The following is a 12,077-nucleotide window of genomic DNA, read 5'->3' as shown; positions in this document are numbered from 1 at the left end:
TCAAGTCAAAGTAAAAAGCATGGTCCATTCAAACGACTCTCACAAGTAGAATTTATCTAAAATGTTACTCAAGTTAATGTAACGGAGTAAACGTAGCGTGTTACTACCACCTGTGATCTACACAAACTGATCTTCATTCAAGTCACAACAATAGACCAAACACAGTCTGATTAAACCATATCATGTTTATATCATATTTTTACGAGATACACCATATCAACATTCACTGTGTATGGGTGGTAAAAGTATGGGAAACAAATAAGAAGATTGAATCAGAGCCAACCAATGTGACAAGATTGGAGGTTAAAGCTTCTCTGCCTTATACAAAATACATCATGTTTTGAGTTTGCTAAAGAAGCATTGCTAGAAGTACAATATGCCTCATAAAAAAAGTAGCTAAATTAAAAATATTTAAACTTGCATGAAGCTGGAATGGGTCACAAAAGCATCTGCTGTCTACAAAAAAATTGTTCCAGATCTGATGCAAAAGCAAGCCTGGGCGTTCCATAATAGAGATGAAATGAAACTCGAGTTTCATGAAGTGCTATGTGTGGGAAAACCTGTGTACTTTTTCGTGTATCTTGTCATCTCAAATCCTATTGCAGCGGCGGAACTAGAAAACGTGACACTGGTCAAGGCGACCGGATACAGTTGTTACAATGGTGATGACAACCACGTACTGTGCCAATATATTGTCCGTGTGTGAAAATTAAGAAAAATGTGCGGTGGCCGTCACCAATACTTGTGAGATGACGTTAATTCAAGAATTGCTTGATGTATGTTAATGTTCATTTTCAATATGATATGGCACGCAAGAAGGCAACAAAATGTTATTAGCCTAGCAAACTAGTGCTGGCACTAATGGTTGTATGTAAACACATCGTCTTTCTATTAAATCATGCTCTAAATCTAAAGAAATGTTGACAGTCACAACCAGGTATGTTGAACACTGAAAACATGGGGCGCAATGCACTGGTCACAATGCACAGTCCTATCGGTCGCTGTCGGACAGTTGTTGTTGACATGTCACATTACACGAAGATATCCCACCAAAAATCCCACATGCTAGACTTTTCATTTTGGCGTCGTAGGGCTATCGTAGGGCAAATTCGTTGGTCGTGGATTATGTCACACTGCAAGACGTTTTGTCGTTCCTCACAAAATATGTCGGGCCTGATCTAGGAACTCGGTTTCCATAGCTAATTGGGCAAATATCAGTGCGAAAATCCTGTAGTCTGATCTAGGTGTAACAGACGATGAGTGATACAACAGGGCAACAACACAAATGACAGACAGTCTTGAGTCCTAACCTCAAACCAACCCAAAAATCCAAACGTTCACATACAATACCTTTTCCACTTGTGTTCAGTAATAACATGAAAACATATAATAGTTTTTGTGGAATTGCTTTAAGAAAAGTTTGTCTATTGTTGTGACTGAGGTGAAGATCAAATAACATTTCATAACCAATTTATGCAGAAATTTTTAAATTCCATTTTATCAGTATTATTATATATTGTGAAGGGGGCAGAGAATATACTGCATAGACATTTGTAGGACCCCCAAGCACTAATGACAATAACAGCAAGTTTTTGTTTGACATTGACAAACACTGTATGAGTCCACAAGAATGTCAAGTGAAAAAGGTCTCGTAGCGGGCGGCACCATTCACCTGCCCGGTGCCGCTGAGGGGGGAGGCACCTTGGGGGAGGAGGGGGCGGGAAGGTTATACCTTACTACGCAACAGCCCCCCTGTCGGGTGTTCAGGAGTGCTGCACTCTGATGAGTTTTTGGCTTTGTCCTTGTTGTTGTTGGGCTCATTGTCTTTGATGATGTCATACTGGCGACAGAAGAGAGCGATCACACCTGGGAAGAAGAGCGCCAAAACCTTAGACTCATACAGGTGATCAGCCTTTGAGCAGTAGTCGTAATTGCGTGGATGCCGATCATCAAACATGATACATTTTTGCTTTATCATTTACTGTAAGTATGAGCAAGGGGAATTTCTCACTGGATGAAAGTTACTTATAAGACAAAATGCTCATTTTGTTTTTTTTTTTAATATGTTTCGAACAATCTACACCAGCAAGTTTCATGTGACGCTTGCCTCCCTTTGAGTTGTTACATGGAAGGTATGACAGCTTAGGATGTAAAAAAATGAAAAAACATTAATCAATTTACAAACCCGCTAAGATGATATCAGAATAATTAGGATTTTAGGATTAATTTAAATGATTTGAATCAAGCTTGTGACCCAGGGACCTACATTTTTCTGTTGTTGCAAAGTCATGATCCATTTTCAAAGATATTTAAAACAATAGTGTCGTCTAAAAATAGTCTCTGAAAACATATGTACTGTATGTTTTATTTGTAAATGCCATTTCATGAGTTTACTGTACTGTCAAAGACATATTGCTTGCTATGATGTCTGCTAGCCAAAGTTTGAGCTACGCTGTATTTCTTAACAGCCAAAGAACAAGGAAGTTAAGTTATTTATCTGCGCCCACTCAAAAAAGGTTTGTGACGCACAATGTGGAACATTTACTTGTGTAACTGATATTTGCACTACTTCTTGAATTCCAAGGAATCAATTTAGCTCAAATGTTGCTTTTAAGATGACCTTTACATTACTGAAGTGTTTCTCGTGGCAAAGGTTCAATCTGCGGAATGACTCATATCTAGTTCTGTTATTTCTCATAACTGGATTGAGTTATTTGAGTTCAAATATTGACCAATTGAAAAAGAGAAGTTCTGGTGTAATAATCTGCAGTGAACAACACATATTCATGGTTCAGCACACACTGATTTGAGTTTCTTAAATTTTTGGGAGGGGGAAGTTATCCTATGTTATTCCACTGTAAAAGTATCACTTTACCACCTTCTTGGGGCCAAGGAACTATGTTGAAGTGAGTTGAGGTGCTTCATTTAGGTAAACGTAGTGTTTAGTTCGCATCTTTTGGCATCTATTTGTAATGATAAACCTGTTTATTGAGGGAATCAATTACTCCCAGATTCTTGCTATTCGCTGTAGGCTTGTTTCTTACAACATCCACTGGAACAGGTTTAAAAAAATTACAGTAATAGATTTCAATGATATCTTCGCTGTGCTGCTAACAACCCTAGGCATGTGCATTGTATCGAAATGTGGTGATGATAATGTATGTTGTGATTTATAAAAGTTATAACTTTTTTTCCCAGCATCTTTCAACATTCTCACACAATTTCTGAGGTGATATCTATAATTCTATAGTGTTTGACATGATCCTCACCTGCCCACATGATAAGCACCACCACAATGATGATGAGCTCCCCCGCCCTCAACTGGTTGGTCTGGCCCACTTCCTCCATTGTTACCTCGTCTGTGAGAGTAAGAAGGCAACATATTTGTCAGGGAATCGTTCTGACAGTATGCACTTACTCAAATCAACCTTAATGCGAAGGAGTCTCTGATATTTCCCATTTTGCGACAGTTCTTGGTGAGTTGCACTGATCTTGGACGGGAAGAAATCATCCATAAGTCTTTGGAAAGGGAGTGTCAGGGTTTGAAACTGATTGTTGTAGAAATGATGTTTGCATTCCGTTGACTGTTGAGGCGCCCATGAGCACCAAACCTCCACTTTTCTGCTCTTACTAAATGTTATGGAAGTCACAGGCTTGATATAAAGTTCACTGTTGTGTAGCGAGTGGCCCTCACATACTTTATTAGATGTATGGGGTGACATTTTGAGGCCCCAGCATGCAGGAATGCACTCCATGCTCCAGTAGCTTTCAAAAACAAGCAATTCTGCTGATCGATTGACCCATTGCCCGCTCTTAACTAATCAAAGGACAAATGCCCAAGAGGGTGCTGAGGCCCTTGATCCTATTGGCTAAACTGGCCTAAACTTGCCAAATATCACACTTCCTTGCACAGCAACTAAAGACCACATCTGTTCACGTACAGCACTGCCTCCATAGCTTGTCTCCACTTGCCCCTTATTATGGTTACCACTTAAAAACAATGCCTACTGCTAATTTAATTATCTTTAACATAATAATGCATTTACCACTGGGGAGGAAAAACAAATATATTTGAATTGGATCTCAAATGTGACTCCAGTTTGATAAGTGCTTCAAAATAAGGTAAAATTGAAATGAAACAATGTTTACAAATGGATTGCTTGTAAACGTACTCAGTAGAAAGAAGAAACTAAACTTAAATTCTTTCACTCACAGATCTTTAATTTTGAATGTGGGGATTCCATTGCTTCATCTTAACGTCCCATTCATTTATTTAAAGAGAATCAAATTAGTAAATGCAGTTTTTAGAGCATCGTTCAATATTCATCCATCCATCCATCCATCCATCCATCCATCCATCCATCCATCCATCCATTTTCTTAGCCGCTTATTCTCACAATGGTCGCGGGGAGTGCTGGGACCTATCCCAGCTGTCAACGGGCAGGAGGCAGGGTACACCCTAAACTGGTTGTCAGCCAATCGCAGGGCACATCGAGACAAACAGCCGCACTCACAATCACACCCAGGGGCAATTTAGAGTGTCCAATTAATGTTGCATGTTTTTGGGATGTGGGAGGAAACCCGAGTGCCCGGAGAAAACCCACGCAGACACGAGGAGAATATGCAAACTCCACACAGGGAGGGCTGTATCACAGTATTTATATACTGTTTTGGTTTGAATCTAGGCTCCTAGCTTCTCTGGAGTTTGCATGGTCTCCTCATGCTAATGTGGGTTTTCTCTGTGTACTCTGACTTACCGCACACATTCCAAAAACATGCATCTTAAGTTTATTGAAGACTAAACTTTCCAATAGATGTGAATCAGACTATTTGTTTTGTGGCCTCTGATTTGATGGAAACCAGTCCAGGATGAACTTCACCATTCCAAACATATTGCAAATGGATTAATTTGAATGAACGGACATCAGAAATTTTACTCTCCAACTGTGAGTTCCCATTTTTTAAAATTTAAATAAGGATTGTTATTTAGGTTTGTTGCAATCCTCTTGTGAGTCGTAACCTTTGATTCTTCACGCATTTGCTTTGTCTGCTCACAGATTTCACAGATTCATTATCAACATTACATGATCATGTTTTCTGTAGATATTGTTCAATTTGTGTTTTCAGTAACTCCCTCTAACCTCATTTGGTACCCTCAAGATTGAACATAAGAAAAACATGCACACTTTTCAGGTTTATGTTTTAATTTTAGGTTATTGTTTCTATTAAGACTGCCACATTAGTTTGAAGATAAGAGAAGAAAAGAGAAAGCCTTTCTTCTCTATATATTCACCTGTCATGTGGACAAAGCGTCAACGAAACGAATGAAAGCGGTCCTACACTTTGCTGCGCAAATAGCACCAATATTTCTCATGCAGACATTTCTCTCTTTGACTGATTTACCTATAAAGCAGCACATGTCATTTAGTTAATGTAAAACTGTGACTAATCTTTCCGTTAATGGGTGGTTTTTCGAGCTGTGAGTAATGCAATAACCCATTGGAACATCAATCCAAAGCTATTGTGAAGGTTTCAGTATAGAAAAGAAAGTGATTTGGAATTACAAATACGACTGTATGCAATACAGCAACAACAGGGTTGGAAAACGTACAAAACATGAGAAATCAAGGAGGTTCCACTAACTGTGTAATACAGTACTGGTTACTCAAAAAGTTAATCAATACAGTATTCAAGACACTTCATAAGATTATTTTCAAGGTACAATAACGTGTTGTTGTGTGTACATTTCCATCTCAATATCAAAATGTCAGTTTAAGACTCTCGTTTATTTGGAAGAAAAAGTCATCAATGTCAATTAAATGAGCCCAAGGGAGTACAGTACATTAAACCTGTACCCAGACCTGTCCCTTTATTGTTTTAAAAAAATGTATTTGCTTGCTGCAACAACCCTGAGACGACACTTCCAGAGGTAATTAGGTTACAGTGGTGGAAACATGTTCAATCTTTTGCAGCAAGTATACTGTATTTGTATTCTACACTGCAGTATCTTTCCACTGTGAAAGAAGTTCAGACTCTCTGTGGCTCCACTTTCAGGGAGGAATCCTGCAGTGTCACACATGAGGATGAGGCGGAATTGTGTAGATAAGGCTTCAGCCATGAAGAGCACATTGATTTACCGTCCCTTGCAGCTCCGGCTTCCTCTACTCGGCAACTGATAAATGCTCCCCCCTTACCCTCACTTTGGTTTACTGTGCAGTGGTGCTGATTGCAAGCAAGGTGGCCTGCGGAGGCACATCAATACAGAATGAAGAATATACCCTCTTGACTGTGTAGAGCACTCTGTTGTGAAATTTCATTTCACGCTTTGTTTGCATATTGATTTTTATTGGTGTTTTGACAAAATCAGGCAAGCTTTTATTAAAAGGCCAAGTTTTTTTCTGCACCTACTAGGTGGAGAGCAAACAAAAAAAAAGCAGTGCAAGCATTTTTTTATTGATTCAAGTTATCTTTTTCATTTTACCTTTATTCTTAGAAGCCTGCGTATCGGCCTCCTTTGGCGTTCGGAAGCGTAACGGTTCGCTTTGAGGACTCATCCCAAACATGCTGATGGACTGGACATGTACAATGTAGTCTGTCTCCTCCTCTAAGTCCCATAATGCACAGGAGCGTGTGGTGGTGTTGACTTCCTGGATGAATCGTAGCATGCGCACGTCTTTTTTCTGTTCGTGCACAAAACAGTAGAGTTTTGGTGAAGAGTGTTCAACATGGAAGACTAAATTGCACAGCACATTAATAACATGCACATCAGGGGCAAGGTTAGGATTCTGAGATTCCCTGAATCTTAATTCTTCAGCATACCAACCTTTCCAGCATGACTGTGCCGCAGTGCACAGCGCAAGATAAAAGCATGGTTGGATTGTTTTAGGGATGTTCATGCCATCAAACACCTTTCCGATGCTTTAGAATGATGATGGTGAGCCCCTTTTCTCACAGGAGCAACCTCAAACCTCCTTATAATCATCTTGATGAAATGATGTGTGAAAATTCTCAAAGATGCATTCCAAAATCTTACAGCAAGTCAACATTTGTCATTCAGACTTACAATTTTATTCCACTTACAGTTTCTGTGTAACACTTCAGTGTTCTTCTTCTTGAGGGAGAATATTTGCTGCTGTACTTTGTAGCATTTTACACAAATTTTACAGTTACTGCTGCCAACTGAGCCATACCTGCCCTGAGTCTGCATATTTCTCCCCATTTGGGTGCATTATAATAGCCAATAGAGGAGAAATAAAGCAAAGTGATGAAATTCATGCATTTGTATGTAATTGAGTTACTACATATGTTTGATGTCAGTAAACAGTAACCCCATTATGCTGATCTTTTTTTTTTTCTGAGAGCAGTCAAACAAGATCTCAAATCCTGTGATTTTTCTCAGAGTGAATCTTATAGGCTAAAGGAAGAGGCTTACGTAGCAAGAAGAATAGGAAATGGCAGCAACCTACCGTTATGAAACATGACCTAATTTTATAATATTAGTAGTAGAATAGTTTGTACATGCATGTGCACATTCTACAGTATTTATCCATCCATCCATTTTCCGAGCAGCCTATCCTCATAAGGGTTGCAGGAGTCCTGGAGCCAATCCCAGCTCTCAATGGGCAGGAGGCGGGGTATACCCTGAACTGGTTGCCAGCCAATCGCAGGGCACATAGAGACACACAACAGTTTACTCACAATCACACCAAGGGGCAATTTAGAGTGTCCAATTAATGTTGAATGTTTTTGGGGGTGTGGGAGGAAACCGGAGTGCCCAGATAAAACCCACATAGGCAGGGGGAGAACATGGAAACTCCACACAGGTGGGGCTGGGATTTGAACCGCGGTCCTCAGAACTGTGAGGCTAATGCTCTACAGCTGCTCTGCCATTCCGCCTCTACAGTATTTATTCAAACAAAATGTTGTGTGTGTTGCATCTATAGTATCTGTGTGTCCATCACCTGCTGTGTGATGGCAAAGCCAATGACAGGGTCTCCCTCGGGGATGTCCCATGTCACCAGAGCAGAGTTAGCTTTCACTGCTTTAATGGTAACATTGACAGGGGGCGACAGGGTATCTGCAAAAAGAGAGACAAAAGGGTGACTTTTGAGGGGTAAAATTAATGCAAAGTGTGGCTTTGCCTCATCTCTGCTGTAGAAGTGACCACACATTTCATGGTTAAAAATAAAAAACATATAAAAGGCTTTTGAATTGTGTCACCTGAATTTAAAATGTACATGGAAGATCCATTGCTTGGTGTGTAGTCCAAAACACACGCAACAGCATATTGGTATCCAACGTAGCTAAAATCACTTTCAATTAATTTATAAAACTCGTAGCAGCCTGTAAATCAACTTAGATTTAATTTGGACCATGATAGTATATTTGACCTTTAATATCATGTCAAATGTGGATTAGAGCTGTCACACCAGTATATACAGTAGCATGCATTGCTAATACTACAAATCCCAGAATGCTTTGCTACTGTGATGGCAGTCAGTCAAAATTAACAAGTGCCCCCTCCTTTTCTATTGCGGTCATTGGCAGCCATGCTACTCGTCTCTTTAGGAAAATTTGAGGAGTGTTTGAGGAGCTAGTGTCATATCCGTCTAGCTCAGGGGTGCCCACACACAATTTGACCTCGATCAGAATAAAAGAACCGGGCAATAGAGGATTGTACAGCCGGGAAATTATACCCAGGCTGTGACTTTTCTTTGATCTCTTTTCCTAACCTATAACACTGTGAAATTTAATTCACCATCTCCTCCGAGGCACAGTTATTCTTGTGGCAGTGCAAAGTGGACAAACGAAAAAGAACAGAAAGTATAAATTGGTCTAAATCTGATGTCCTGACTGCACGAGTGTTTTATCATGGCTTGATATCTGTGACAGAAATATATGGCATTATTGCCTAAAGAGCTTACTAATTGATCACATTTGTATGTGAATTTGATCAGTTAGGGCTCCAAGACTGTGCTCTTGGTTTTCATGGAGATGCTTTGCACGCCTCTGGGTGCAACTTAGTTCTAACAACGTTAAGAGCTGCTCAGCTGTCAGAGGTCTTGTGAGCTGCCTTAAAGTATTGACAATCTGCTCAAACAATCAAAACTAAATAACATGATGAGATTAAAAATACATCTAGAGAGCAATCTAGGCTGACAGCAGTGTGTGTATGTGTGTGTGTGTTTTTTAAAGAATAGCAACTTTATTTAACAAATTATGAGACTGTTGCAGCGTCATATTCTAAATCATGCATCCACAGAGTAATCATCTTCATGTTGCAGCACACTTATGAATGAGTCTGGCCTTCAGGATTTATAGATACAGTATTTGGACTCTAGGTCCGAATAAGATGAATAGGGACAAAAAAAGTGGTTGCTTTCAATGATACCACTCTGCTGTCTTTATAGATATAAATGTAATCAGGCAGCTCAGTGCAGACATGAGATATTGTGCAGGTGAACAAATTGGACTCCTGATAATTGATGGGCGGGGTGCTGTTGCTCATGAACTCACACACTGTTTATTCAGACTCTTGCCAGCAAATCCCCAACGTTTCAGTGCTACTTGTTTCCACGGTACCAGCGGATGAACCTGTGATCAGTAGCCTGCATTAGAGAAGATGACAGGAAGGGGGCCAATCTTATATCTTAATCATCAGCGACTATCATGTTTGAAGATACTTTTCTTTTGCTTACTCTCTACTTAGTATTTATCGGTCATCCCCCTTGAAGACTCAGAAATGGGAGAAGCCTGAGGGGACTTAAGAAGTCCCAAATCAAACTCATTCAGTTTTTTCACTCTTTCTATATTGTGCTCTCATCTCAAAACACACACAGCGAGTTAACCTTTGATTCCTCTGAGGGACTGCGACTCCAACAGGGACTTTATGTAATATTAAAGGCCAACTCTGTAGATTTAGTATTGCAGGCTGCAGATTCTTTTGTTGATTCTCTCCCCACTGGTGCCTTTTCTCAAAGTAACGCACACATATGCCCAATTCCTGAAGAATATTGACGCTGGAAGCCTTAATAAAATGCTGTCTGGTGCCATGCCTCAAGTAAAAGTTTTACTATTGCGATAGCGTGATCTTTTCAGTGTTAAAACTTTTTTTTTTTGATCTGAAGGATCCCTAGTGTTGGACCACTTAATGAAAAAAAGTTCCCTTGTTACTAATATGCAACAGAATACAAATATAGTTTTGCAAATAGCATTTACTGTTTCTTATTGCAGAAAACCAGTGCCACCTTGTGTGAGACATTCATGAATCAATGTGTACCTACATACTGGACCGTTTGTGTCTCATATCTTTCAAAATCCCACTTCCCTATGAATACTGTTATTATGGTTGTTTTTTCATCTAAATATTCCACCCATTCCATCCTTTCACTAACCTTGTCATAAGTCATGTACCCATTTGCAGTCGACTGTGTAGCTCAGTACTACTGAATCCTTTTACAACAAGTACAAAGTACCAAATCAAGAAATTCTTGGATCTCCAAGTAGGAAAATAATGACCAACATTAAAATACAGTAACATAGTTGATCCACATGTTTATCAGAGGCGGGTTACCCTGAACTGGTTGCCAACCAATCGTAGATCACATTGAAAGAAACAACCTTTCGCATTCACATTCACACCTACGGGCAATCTAGAGTGTGTATCAGTTATAATTTTGATAATCCTTACAATGTATTTCATCCGAGCTGTCACCAAAGGTAGCGTCACTATTGATGCATTAGTGAGTGGAATAGAGAGCCCTAATTTGTCAGCACTGACTTTCACTCATATTAATCCTTTAATGCTGCAGAAATGATTACCTTCCAAGATAGTTTAAACATTTAATGTAACACATGATGCCTGGTTATGAAACAAATACAGTGTTGCTCATAAAGTCAAAATAGAATGTCTTGTCTTGACATTTATAGCGCCAAAACAAATATGATGAATGAATTCATTTCACCTGGTTAATTGGGAGTTTGGAACATCTACAGGGTTTTTATCCATTGAATTATCCATCCATCCATTTCCAGTATCGCCGATCCTCACTAGGGTCGTGGGTGTGCTGAAGTCTATCGCAGTGTCAAGGGCGTAGCCAGGGCACTGCCCTGTGAGCAGCTGCGTCCTGCAGCAGCTCCTCACCTGCGCCTCTTTGGCTTTATGCCATGTTTTTAAGCCTTGTGTGTTGTGTTATTAGTGGCCACTTGGTTGTATAAGACTGCGTGAGTAAACGAGCTTCTGTATGAGCTGCCTTGTTACCATGTCCCGATGTTTCTGTGCCACCATAGTCAAGACTCGTTTTGTTCATGTTTCAAGTTTTGGCCTTGTAGTTATCCAACCTCGTTTCATGATTTTTGGACCTTGCCTTTTTGCCATGGGTTTTTGTGCTGTCGCTTGTTTGGACTGCTTACTTCACGTCACTGCTTTGGAGTCCTGCATTTGGGTTCTACCCCTTGTCCCATGTTTGTGACACCCAGCTATCTTCGGGCGAGAGGCTGAAAACACCTTCAACTGGACATCAGTCATTCGCAGGGCACATATTGTATAAACAAACAACAATTCACACTTACGGACAATTTAGGGGATGTTCCAAATTGATTACAGATGCACTTTAATCAGAATTAACTCAAATTATTCCAATAAATTGCATAAGAACAAGAGTAGGATTATTCAAAATTAATGTTATTAAAACAATTGGATTTCTAATCCGTTGTGATTTTTTTTTTTGTTACAAGCCCATCAGTGTATTGAAGATTTTTTTTTTTTTTTAAATTCAGCAGTTGCTTTGGTGAAATTACAAAACAAGTAATGCAAGAGTAAAGTAAAGCTTTACAATTCAGAGACAATAACTGTCATATAAATCTGGGAACTTGGTAAAAGAGTGACAGCTGTTTGGGATCTGAGTAAATCAGGCCCTGAATGTAAAACGCACCTTTAAAGTACCTGCCATTTTCCATCTCACTATAAGATAGATGGAACCTCTTTATTGTTTCAGTTGATATAATTTACATACTGTAAGTTTGATAAATATGGTTGGAAATCTATGTGCCATTTCAGCACCACCGTCTGTGGTATG

The 12,077-nt window shown here is 39.6% G+C and overlaps 1 protein-coding gene across 1 annotated transcript in view; it reads right to left on the bottom strand.

The window, feature by feature from the left end:
* Positions 1 to 12,077, bottom strand: part of fndc5a (fibronectin type III domain containing 5a) — a 33,995-nt gene that overhangs the window by 1,904 nt on the left and 20,014 nt on the right. Inside the window, exons 3-6 of the mRNA XM_061844355.1 lie at positions 7,962 to 8,077; positions 6,482 to 6,680; positions 3,270 to 3,359; positions 1,733 to 1,866 (exon numbers count right to left, since the gene is read on the bottom strand). Of these exons, the coding sequence (XP_061700339.1) occupies positions 1,733 to 1,866; positions 3,270 to 3,359; positions 6,482 to 6,680; positions 7,962 to 8,077 (539 nt within the window). The remainder of the gene's footprint in view (positions 1 to 1,732; positions 1,867 to 3,269; positions 3,360 to 6,481; positions 6,681 to 7,961; positions 8,078 to 12,077) is intronic.

The sequence above is a fragment of the Syngnathoides biaculeatus genome, chromosome 15 (genome assembly GCF_019802595.1).
Source record: "Syngnathoides biaculeatus isolate LvHL_M chromosome 15, ASM1980259v1, whole genome shotgun sequence".
Lineage (NCBI taxonomy): Eukaryota > Metazoa > Chordata > Actinopteri > Syngnathiformes > Syngnathidae > Syngnathoides > Syngnathoides biaculeatus.
Note: the sequence above shows the minus strand (reverse complement) of the source record. Positions and strands in the feature narration are given on the sequence as shown.